This window comes from Leopardus geoffroyi, chromosome D2 (genome assembly GCF_018350155.1).
Source record: "Leopardus geoffroyi isolate Oge1 chromosome D2, O.geoffroyi_Oge1_pat1.0, whole genome shotgun sequence".
In the NCBI taxonomy this organism is placed as follows: Eukaryota; Metazoa; Chordata; class Mammalia; order Carnivora; family Felidae; genus Leopardus; species Leopardus geoffroyi.
In genome coordinates this window covers 11,111,559-11,122,960 of record NC_059334.1, presented here as the reverse complement: position 1 = coordinate 11,122,960, position 11,402 = coordinate 11,111,559, and the positions used below count along the sequence as shown (strand labels likewise).

At 47.3% G+C, this 11,402-nt stretch overlaps 1 protein-coding gene across 1 annotated transcript; it reads right to left on the bottom strand.

Annotated features, from left to right (window-relative positions):
- Positions 1–2,328: 2,328 nt before the first annotated feature.
- On the bottom strand, positions 2,329–10,053 carry ZP4 (zona pellucida glycoprotein 4). Its single transcript, XM_045439788.1, has 11 exons — positions 9,882–10,053; positions 9,337–9,624; positions 7,972–8,121; positions 7,075–7,262; positions 6,197–6,294; positions 5,203–5,333; positions 4,607–4,796; positions 4,383–4,530; positions 3,973–4,051; positions 2,647–2,763; positions 2,329–2,429 (listed from the first exon to the last, which is right to left on the bottom strand). The coding sequence occupies exons 1-11, from the start codon at positions 10,051–10,053 to the stop codon at positions 2,329–2,331; spliced, it is 1,662 nt and encodes a 553-aa protein (XP_045295744.1).
- Between the last annotated feature and the right edge of the window lie 1,349 nt (positions 10,054–11,402).

Below are 11,402 nucleotides of genomic sequence, written 5' to 3'. Positions count from 1 at the left end.
TTTCCATGGTCAACTCTATTTGGGAAATCGTGTTTAGCTTCCTTTGGAGGCTAAGGACAATCAGTCTGAGAAGCCCTGCTAGAGAGAATCTGGTAGGTTCTAGGTCAAGGCTTAAGCACCAGGATTTTCTCTTTGGTTGGATCTAGAATTAGCATAGATTTTTTTTTTTTTTTTTTTGAGGGAGGGTAGTAACATCAATACTGAGTAGATAACCTACATTCCAGGTGCTCTACTAGAAGACTCTCCTCTTGTAAATCCAAATACTTGAAATAAGCAAATTAGTTTCATTTACAGAACCCCACATACCTGCTTTGTTTTAGTGGGATAAGCCTGGAACTCATATCCCCTTGGTTTTATCACGGGGAGAGCAGGATGGGACTTTGGAATCCTGTTCTCCCTGCCTGTCTTGTCTTGACTTTTCCCCTCACTTACCATCCAACATTTGTCCGTTCTTGTTGATAGGGCATCTTTCCTGGTGGTTGTTGCTTGGTTTCCTGGTGGTTGTAGAATGCCTGTCACATCGTGTATCTCCAATACGTGTTTGAATTTAGTGGACTCTAGTCATGCTGTAGCTCCTAGCTTGAACAGCTCCTAGCCAAATGTGGCTATAGACCCACAAAGTAGGGCTAAGAAATTTAATGAAATTTAGAAACCGCTAGTGTATTTAGATACTCGGAAACTTAATGTTTGGAACAATTTGGGTATGCGAACCTATTTACATACCTATTTGGGTATGTAAGCGTTCTAAGACCTAAATAATGGTACTTCTGGCTAATGTTTAACCTGCAAATTAAGGTGTACTATAAATATACATGGATGTAAAACTAGAGCTTAAATTAGGTTTTACAGAAGTGATAGGATTTGGATGCATTACATCTATTCGTGGTTAAATTAATTACATCTATTCATGGTTTCCCAGGTCAACTACAGTTCTACTTAGTGAACAAGTTAACTGCTATCTCCACTGCAATCCAAGACCATTGCCCTTCCCCTTTAGCACAGAAGGTAGTCAGTACTCCCAGCCCTTTTCTCTAGGCATCTATTTTAGCCACATCCCCCAAGCAAGCATCAGGTCAACAGGCAAGCTTTAGAAAACCTTGTCAAGCTGAATCTATGTGCCACTGGAAATTAATCCTATGGAGGAGCAGAGGGTTTTCAGTAGGAGATGGAGTTAAAAGCAGAATATCTGAAATGACACTAGATCTCAGACTAAAACAGGCATCCCTACTTCCAAATTCATGTTTCTGCCCTCCAAGTTCAAGTTGTGTTGCCTTGGTCCTCATTTGGAGTAGGAGTTTACAAAGCACGGTGGGTGCGTGCTACCTCATGTTTTTGTGAGGCTCAGGCGTGTTATCAGGCATCTAGGATAGTTCCTGTCACGTAAGCATGTAGTGTCCCTGTTGGTTGAATACACAGTCCCTGCTTAGCAGTTTGAAGTGAGGTTGACTTGTCTACAAAGCAGGTATTTCAGTACCAAGCTTAATGCCTTTTACTTTGCCAAGATATAAAGCAATCTACAAGTTACTCCCTGAAGACAAATGGGGAAACTTTGTTTAACCAGGATTAATTTCAGAAATCTCCCCTGGAGAGATTAGAGACTGCCAGATTATGGCCAACAGTCCTAGGGAGTCCTTGGAGCAGGATGTTTATTTCCCTGGAGAAGTCACCATGCTTTTCTGTTAGTCTTAAGACTGGTTCGGGCTCAAAACTAAGCTTCTTCTGATCAAACTACTTGTGGTTGACAAATCCATGATCAGATGCTTCCTTTTAGTCACTGTTAATGGACACGGGATTTCAGTGTGGGATGATTAGAATAATATCAGGGTCACTTGAGAAGTGGTTAGAAGTGTAAATTCTTAAGCCTCAGCCCAGACCTACTTAAACTCTGGGGGTAGGGCCTATTATGGTTTTAGCAGCCTTCTTTCAGAGAACTTGTGGTCTAGAAGATTTCAGACTAGGTCTAGATTAGTTCTGCCTTAGTTTGATTGGTCTTTTGGAAGAGTTTTTTTCTACACCCTCTCTTGAGCTTGAAACCATCTCTGCTGAATCTGATGTGTTTAGTTCTTGTATCCACTGCTTAGGTGGTCATCCAACTATGAGTCTACTGCAACGTTATTCTATTTGGAAGCTGGAAAGGCTGGCTGGAGTCAAAACCTAGGGTATCATTGTTTTTCTTCTACCGTCATGCAAAATAATGCCCCAGGCTGGAGAGAGGAGATGCCCAGAGCAGATAGAGGACTTTACTTACAATAGTGCTTTACCTTTCGAATGAGAGGCTGGGCACAGGCTGGTAATGCAATCTGGTTTTATTAACACAACTGGAATAATTCACCTCCGTTTCCTGATAGCCAAGTAGGACACTAACAAGAATCCAAAGATTAGGGTCCCGGAAAGGCCTGCCATCCACAGAGCTTGGGAGTCTATAGAACCTGTAGGATGGACAAGGAGGTTAACCAATACCAAAACCAAGTGATACCATAGCCTGAAAAACACGCATGCTCTTTAGGAAAGCCAAGCTGGTCAACTGGAGATTCACACTGGTCGTATTAGCACGGGATAAGAAGTGGGGATGAGGAAGTAGCTTTGGTTTGACTAGTGGTTCAGGTATGAGGCTTCAAATAGCTAGTTGGGTCTCTTCCCACTCACTTGAGTTGTTGTGGAGCTTCTCTGCAGAGTCCATAGTGGCTTGGAGTAGAATCATGGGACCCTTGCTAGAGATGCTAGCAGTACTGCTGTCAAGATGGAGGTCAGAGCGTCTTCTTCCTGTTGGAGAGAAGAGAGCTAGGGATTAGTCAGACTCTTTGCACACAGTGGGGGTGGGAGTTGGAGAGTTAAGTCCCTCACTATGTATAGCTCCATTCCATGCCTTCAGAAAACCTCGTTAAAAACAAAAACAACAACGGGGTGCCTACGTGGCTCAGTTGGTTAGGCGTCTGACTCTTGATTTCGGCTCAGGTCATGATCTCACTAAGTTCGAGCCCCACATCAGGCTCAGCCCTGACAGTGCAGAGCCTGCTTGGGATCTTGCTTGTCCTTTCTCTGCCCCCTGCTCGCACTCTCTCAAAGAGAATTAACTTAAAACAGTAAGGAAAACACAGAACCTCCTTAAGGTGTTAGATATAAAGTCTTGTCTGAGTTTATATGAACACTGCTACCTCAGTTTCGCCAGAATTTGTTAATAGAGATTAGGATATTAGCCTTTCCCCAAATTGCCATCGTCCTCTAGAAGAGTCATTTGGACAGTAACCTGTTAATACCAACACACTTTCCTAAGCTACAAAGGTAACTGGTAGCTTATGAATCCCATTTCTATTACCAGTTATAGGACTTTGGAAAAGTCCATCTAAGTTTTAGTTTCTTTAGGAGCGTACAGAATATTTTTGGAGTTAGATCCTAAGTATTTAATGCAGTATTTCATGACTCTCATTACATTACCAGGAATATATTTTTGCCAGAAGGGGCTCACGAATCCCAAGTAATGCAGGGGCTAGACAGGTAAAAGTTAGTGGACTAGGTAGGAACACAGACATGTAACAAGAGTATTGGCTCTGATCAACTCAAGTAGATACTCTGTCGGCAATCATATGCCACCTATAAATCTTCAGGTCATGTTGCCAGACCTGCCTTCGAGCAGGGGTAAACATCTAGATTTGTGAACTAGCCTGATAACAAGGGTTTTGTTAGACTGAGCCATAGGTAGGTCATGAGCCAGTTTGATTCCTGGCTTAATCATAATGTATATGGAAAAAGCAAAGACTGAGAGTTACTGGAGGATTGATAGCTCCTATTTAAAAGGCTTGGAATTCTAGGAAGCTGCTTGTCTGTTCTATTGCCTCAAAATACTTGAGGCAGCCTCATTAAGAAAAATCAATCTTCACTTGGAATCATTTGCCCACAGGGCAAGAGAGGTTAGCGGTGGGACTCCAGATTATTTCAAGTTGGTCCTCCAGTGTAGACAGTGTGGATACTCACGCCTGGCAACAGGACAGGTTATCCTACAGGAGGAGGTCCCAGCAGGCTGGCAGATGGATACATTACAGTGCAGATACACCTGGGAGCCAACAGAATGGAGATCATGGAGGAGAACCACCTCAGAAGTCTTAAAACTTACCTCCCCGGGAAGAGGTTGAAAGAAACTTAACAGCAAATCTGGACACCCCAAGCCAATATCACAATAGCACTGAAGAACTAGAGTCTAGAGGGCAGATGACACTTGTGTCATTGGGATCAGAGATCACTTTGAGGAAGTACCAACAAGCCAAAATCAAAGGGCAGCCTTGGCCAAGGACTGGTGGGATGTGGAAAGGATTCCAAGTTGGCGGTTGGGGAGGGGGCATTCGGAGCCCTGCTGAGGAACACACAGGGCAGAATACACATCATACCGGTCCCCTGAGTGCCCACTTTGCCATGGTGTCCACAAAGCTGAAGGTGAAAATACTGAAGCGCTTGTAGTAAGATGGAAATGGTGTATCCAGGGCCTTCTGGACAGGGATCAGCTGGGTTTGATAGTTGTCTCCAACGTAGGGGCATCTAAGCAAAGATATCCAGCAGTCAGGATGGGCTTCCATGGGGGACCCCAGCACAGGTACACGGAGAAGCCACTTACCCTTTCACCAGAATGGGCCACTGGGACGGACTCTGGGAGTTCTTGCCGGGTGTGGCCCAACAGTTATGGAGGAGCAGCCCCAGGGAGGGGTCTGTTCTGTGGCGGATAGAGACCTCCACATAAATGGGATCCCGAAGCAACTTTACCACTGGGTAGTCACCAATAGTGTAGTAGGAGCCATAGTGCTTATCTGCAAGAGGCCAAAGTGGGTTGGAGCACTAAGGACAGAGCTAGAACTCTCTAGATGGCCTGAGACAGACCATCGCCCATATGAGCACCTCTAGCAAGTATCTTATTACCAATTTGGTCTATTTAAATATTTTTAGTATTTATTTTGAGAGAGAAAGAGCTAGACAGAGCAAGTACACAAGTGGGAGGTGGGGCATAAAGGGAAGAGAGAATCCCAAGCATGGCTGGGGCCATCAGCCTGGAGCCTGATGCAGGGGGCTGCAAACCAGGAGATCATGACCTGAGCCAAAACCAAGAGTCGGATGCTTAACCAACTGAACCACCCAGGTGCCCCAACCAAGTTGGTCTCCTAATGCCAAGAGAAGTAATAAGGCTTTAAGACTGTAGGCTAGCCAGGAGGGTCTCACCTTTGGCAATCTTGAGTTCCAGAGTGAGGGGTCCATGCTGGGTTTTCAGATGGGGTGGTGGGATGGTAAACACCTGAACACTAAGCGGGAAAGCATTGCTCCTTACAGAGTAGCTGCAGCTAACTCGAAGCCTATGGATAAACATGATCTTTGTTAGCTCTCGTGGGTGGTAGGATGGGCCCCCACCTTTCAGGTTTTAAAGGTTTTTAGGAACCATTATACACTAGGCATGGGACGAGTTTGTCAACAGGATGGGTATGGTTTCGGAGCTTGTGGGAACTAGATCTTAGCTGGGGGGACTAAGACCTAGACAGGATCAGTGTTTGAGCGTTGGAGATCTAGGAACCAGGCAAGACTTAGACGTGATACTGTGAGAAACCTGTGCCTTTTGTAGAGAAGGTTGTCAGGGAAGATCCTGTAGGGAGTGGCTATGAAGGAAGGTAAGTAGTAACAGAGGTAAGAGGAGGGAGAGAAACAGCAGAGAACAGAGGCCAGAGTTGGTCCTTCTATATAGTCTCCTGAGACCACAGTCCAGGGTTGGAAACAGGGAGAGAGAGATGGCATTTCACAGAAGATGGGGTAAGACCGGGAAATAGGCAGTGTTTCATGCAAGGTCCTACAAATTACCTTCATATCAAGTTTAAGCTATGTCAGGACAAGGAGGAAGCTTTGAGTGTAAAATGTGAGGTGTTAAGGGATTCTTTTTGCTACAGGGTGGACTATGCAGGCAGAAGGGAGAAGGCCAAAATGAACACAAGGAAGTCCCGGTCAGTGAAATAGGAGTCCGGGGGAGTTTGAGGCTTAAATGAAGTCAGTGGCAGCGATGCAGGGAGATCTGATCCGATATGGTCAGTAAGATCAGACAGCCAAGGCAGTAGATGGGTCTCTGGTCATGACCAGAGGTTCTGTGGATTCAGGGCTTTACCCTAGAGTCCTGTTTTATGGAAGGGAAGTCATTCTGGTCCAGCGGGGTGAGGTTAACTCAGACCTTTACCTGAAGATACTGTCACGGGTAATAGAACCATGGCTCCAAGTTCTCACATCTCTAGCTGCGACCAGCTCATTTTCATATACTGCCTGGTCTCCAGTGACCTAGAAGTATGGGCAAAGGAGTGTGGCCATTCCTGCTAGCCAGGTGCCCTATCACTCAGAATTTGCTCTGATCTAGGGGCGCCTGGGTGGCCCAGTCGGTTAAGCGTCCGACTTCAGCCAGGTCACGATCTCGCGGTCAGTGAGTTCGAGCCCCGCGTCGGGCTCTGGGCTGATGGCTCAGAGCCTGGAGACTGTTTCCGATTCTGTGTCTCCCTCTCTCTCTGCCCTTCCCCCGTTCATGCTCTGTCTCTCTCTGTCCCAAAATAAATAAATAAACGTTAAAAAAAAAAAAAAAAAAGAATTTGCTCTGATCTAGCAGCCAGCAAGGCTACCCCATCACAGGCTGCATTTTCTTCCCCTTGAGCAGAGGCAAGAGCAGGTGGCATTAACTCACCTGGGACCTTCTCACCTCACTTAGCTCAGCATAAGAGAATAGGGCTTTGAGCACTCCGATGAGGCAGCCAGGAACATGACCACCACGGTCAGCCAATTTCCCTGCTTGCTTCCCAGGGCAGTGTGGCAAGAAGAACCTATTACTTGTCCTCGTGTGTGGCTCGGTAGAAGTGCTCCGGCACAATTAGGATCTTAGCTGAACACCCAGGGAAGTTTTCTGCTTTCTCACCCATGAAGCATTCTTCTGTCCTAGAGACCATCCTCCGGACCAAGAGGTGGTCAGCTGTATCCTTCCTGGCTAAGAGACTCCACCACTCCTGCCCTGCCACTAGGACATTTCTTTCTGACTTCGAGTTAGGAACAGGGCCAAAACTCAGCTGTTCTTACCCATCTCGTGGTGCCACAGGAATTAAATGGAAAAAAGAACAGGGCAAAGGCACGTGTTGCTTTCACAGGGTTACATTCGTGGTCCTTCCCGAAGGCCAAGCGCAGAGAATTTAAGAGCAGTGGGGGTGAGGTCACGTTCCGAGACACGGCGATGGAGAAGTGGCCGTCTTGGGTACAGCGTGAGGTCACTGAGAAATCAGAGTTGCTGTGCTGAAAGCAGGTCCTCCCTCCCGGTATTGAGCCAGCTAGACATTTAGCTACTTTTGATCCCTCCTCCCCGGGAAGCTGCCAGTCCCCGCTAGCGACCTTGCTGCATGTTCAGCTGTCTGAGCCTAATTAAAGCACTGAATGAGCATCCTCAGGAGCCCCTGGGTTTGAATGTTGCCTCCACTACTTGAGCAACTTGAGGCAAAGCATGTAACCTCCTAACTCTAGCCTCCTCCGTACAATAAGACAAAGTACTATTATACCTATCAGTCAGTATTCAGAGCTTAGAATAGAGGGCTGCCTGTACGTGTTTTGCATTAGAAAACCTTAGAGTAGGATTTGGGACACACAGGGAGTCTTGAGAGGAGGCTCTGTGGACACTTAACCTATTTATTCCCAAGGTGGCTCGTAATCTTCAATTTCTGTCAACTGGCTTTTTTGCACATAGCCTTAGCTTCTGGAGCTCATTGAATATTTTGGTTTCTAGGAGAATTGGCAAGGGAAGGCTGTAGAAAGTGAGCGCATAGGGTCAAGTATTCTAGGATGCGTTCATAGCTTATACATTCAACTTCTGGTCATCTTTAAACATTGGTTTTCTGGTGGGGGTAAGGGGGAGGGAAGATCACCCTTCTCCGGGTTTAGTTGCGAGTAATCCAGATCTTAACTGGTTTCAGAGATGCAAGAACTCACCTGTGTTTCCATAGTAACAGGAATTTGCCTCTGATTTGTAGCAGCAACCAAGCTTATTGCAGTCTGCCTGAGTGATGGGTGAAGAAGCACATGGTAGCCTGTCCCACATTGGGACAGAGTCACACAAGTCAGCGTTTGGAGCTTCTAGTGCTACGTTTTGAAGAGGAGAGGGACTTAAGCTCGATACCAAAGCTTGGTCTTTCAAGAAAAAAAAAAAAAAGATAATTACAAAGTATCAAAATTTGGGGCACCTGGATGACTCTATTTCAGCTGAGTTCATGATCTCCTGGTTTGGAAGTTCGAATCTCACATCAGGCTCGGAGCTGTGCTAGCATGGGACCTGCTTGGAATTCTCTCTCCCCTCTCTGCCCCTACCCCATTTATGCGGTCTCTAAATCAATAATATGCAAACTTAAAAACAAGTATCAAAATTCCCACAGATGCCCCGATGATCAGGGTGGATCCATAGTACATACTAGCAATTACATTTCAGGAAGTCAAGTCAATATTAAGTCCCCTGGGAAGAGTCCCCTGAAACTAGTACATTTTGAAAGAAGAGAGTCCCAGCAAGAGCTGTAGGTGCAGTGGGGCCCTTTATGCTTTGCTTCAAGCAAGATATCCTTCCTTCTGTTCTGCTGAGATGCTACTCCATCTTTGAGAGCTAGGAATTACCAGGGGATTGTTCTGAAATGCAGGTTCTGGTACCGTAGGGCTGGTACAGGGACCGGGAGCCTGCATTTTCATCAGTGCTATCCCTCTGGATTACATTTTGGGTACAAGGTGGGGTAGAAGAGGGGACTACAGGTTGGAATCCACTAGGACTTTGAGGGAGGGCTCGCAGAGGACAAGGCAAGATTCACCGAAGCCTAGTACGAGTCACATTTCCTGCTAATTCCCCAGCTGAATGATCCAGTTGCCTCCAGCTGAAATGGTGGAGTCCTATTTTCAGGGCACAGTTGCTCCTGGAAGGCATCTGCCAGGTGTCCTTGGTAGCTTCAGTTTTCTCCTGAAGCGGCTCAAGGTTGAGGAGCTCCAGGTTCTGGGCTAATTCTGGTTTGAATCCCAGCCCCGGCACCCACTGGGAGGGGCCCTTGGCCAAGCTTGCTGCTGGGGGCAGCGATAGATAGCGTGTAAGGCACCGGTTAGGACAAGGGAGGGGACAGTGAAGCACTCTCCACCGTGCCTCGTGCTGAATAGTTGCTCTAGTGGTGGTTATCCTAAGGGCTGTGTGCGCAGGGTAGCTGGAGGGGAGTCCTTCAGGAGTGGCAGGGGTCACTATCGCTGCACAGAGCGGGTAGAAGAGGCCCAAGAACACATTCCAGGCAGCTCAGCACCACCGAGAACCCGAGAGCTTCCAGCCCTTACCTGGGGGATTCCTAGGACACCTGAGCACCTTGGTATTGGTAACCCTGCGCCCAGCCGCATCTGTGCCTTCAACTCCGACTGTCATGACGTAGTGGGAGTCCTGGGGAGTCACCCTGGATGCTGGGGTGGGGGGCCTCGACGTTCCTGGGGATTGGGTCGTGCTCACCCACTCGGTGACATAGCAGCTGCTGTAAGACGCTTCTAACAGCACGGAGCCCCCCGGGCTCTCCCTTACCCAGGTACCGCAGCCGGAGTTGTTCTGCAGCCTGTGTGGCAGCCCGCGATTGTCTGGGGGGTGAAGGGGAGCAAAAAGCACAGGTGGTCAGTCTCCACACTCACCAGGGCTGGGAAAGGACCGCCAACCTTGCCCATTGGACCCTGAGGGGCAGCAGCGAAGAGAGAGAGGGACAAGAGGGGGCTCGGATTCAGAAGTTACATCTTAGAGGGTTTGATCTGTAGGAGTACCTGCAGAGTTCACCAAAGGGGGAAAGTGTTAGGAGGGTGAGAGCGCTAAGCCCCTAAGCCGGGGGGGTTGTCCAACTTACCCCAGGCTATGAGTGCAGGAGTCGCTTTCCCGGGGCTCGGGTTTATGGCAAACTGAAGGCTCTGGAGCCCACAATGGAGTTCCCCGGGATAATCTGGTACCTGGGGCTTCTGCTGGCCACGCACAGCGAGAGACAAGGGAACACAGAGCAAGAGGGGCTGCAGCAGCCACATGATGCCATCAGGAGCCCCCACTGGCTGCGAGACCTATACTTAGTTTCCCACGAACCAGAGCTCCCCTTGCCCCGTGAGGTGGCTTTAAATACAGAAGGAAACCGCTGTCAGGTGCACACCTGGGTGACATGCAGGTGAAGCTCCTTTGGAAAGGGTGGCTCTTCAGCCTCATTCACTTTAGGCCAAGGTCTGCAGCTGCATCGTGTTAAACACTGCAATCCAGGCAATTCTGAGCTCAGGAAAAATGTGGTCCCTTGTAGCTCAAAGAGGCTTTTCCAAGATGGCTCCCATGTAGCACTTTATTCTAGCAGCTTACTGACTTCAGGAGACCATCTTCTAGAATTTCGCATATTTGGGTACGAATCGAGCCCCGCTGCTTATGAGCTATGTGATCTGGGTAAGTTACAACTTTTTGGAATCTCAACTTTTCTCTTCTGTAAAATGGGAATAATATCTCCTGGTAGGAGTATGCTTGAGGGTTACGTGAGCTATTCTATGTCACGTGTCTGGCACGGTGCTCAGCCAACACTGTTGGGGCCTTGAAGGACCCCCATCACCTTCATGGTTCTAGGCTCTCACAAGAAGTTACTGCACAATTGGAACCTGGCTTCAATCTCAGAAAAATGTAACCTTGATTCAAAAAAGAAAAAAAAAAGCTGACTTAAAACCCTTCCCTGGCTCTAAGAGAGAATTCCACCACTGGAGTTTTTTCTTGACAAATTCCAAAAACTGTGTTTGCCATAGTGTCCTATTGGGCTCCCTAATAAGACCTAGGTGAAAATGTGGGTCGTGACATAAATTTCCCAAACAAATTCTGCCTCTTATATGGATATTTTTAATCTCTTACCATTCGCCTAGGTTTTAGCCATATTTTCATAAATACGTGGGAGTTTGCTATTTGCATGCTTTCCATGTTGGTGTTCTCATCCTTATGAGCTGTGGTTTGCATGTTCTGGGTACTGTTTAGGCCCTGGCACCAGACCAGGTTATAGAGGCATTCTGAGAGCTTGAGGAATGGATGAATATACTCCTCACTGCTGAGGCAAGAACTTGAAAACTGGCTTCTGATCTTCCACCAATTTCCCCCAAATGGTCTTCTGATTCTGTTTGGCCCAATATTTATCATATGGAAACTTTTCCCAGGTCAACAAAAAGTCTCAGCCAAAGCACTGAGAATGCATAACAGGTATCTTTACTTCTCGTCAACTAATGGAGAAGAACAAACATATCTTCCTGGGGAAATTGGATAACTCACGTAACCATGTGGTAACAGCCAACACTGAGGGAATGCAGAACTCTGCCCTCCTGGGTGGGATGTGGCTCCCTCACCTCCTCTGCACTGGGTTTGG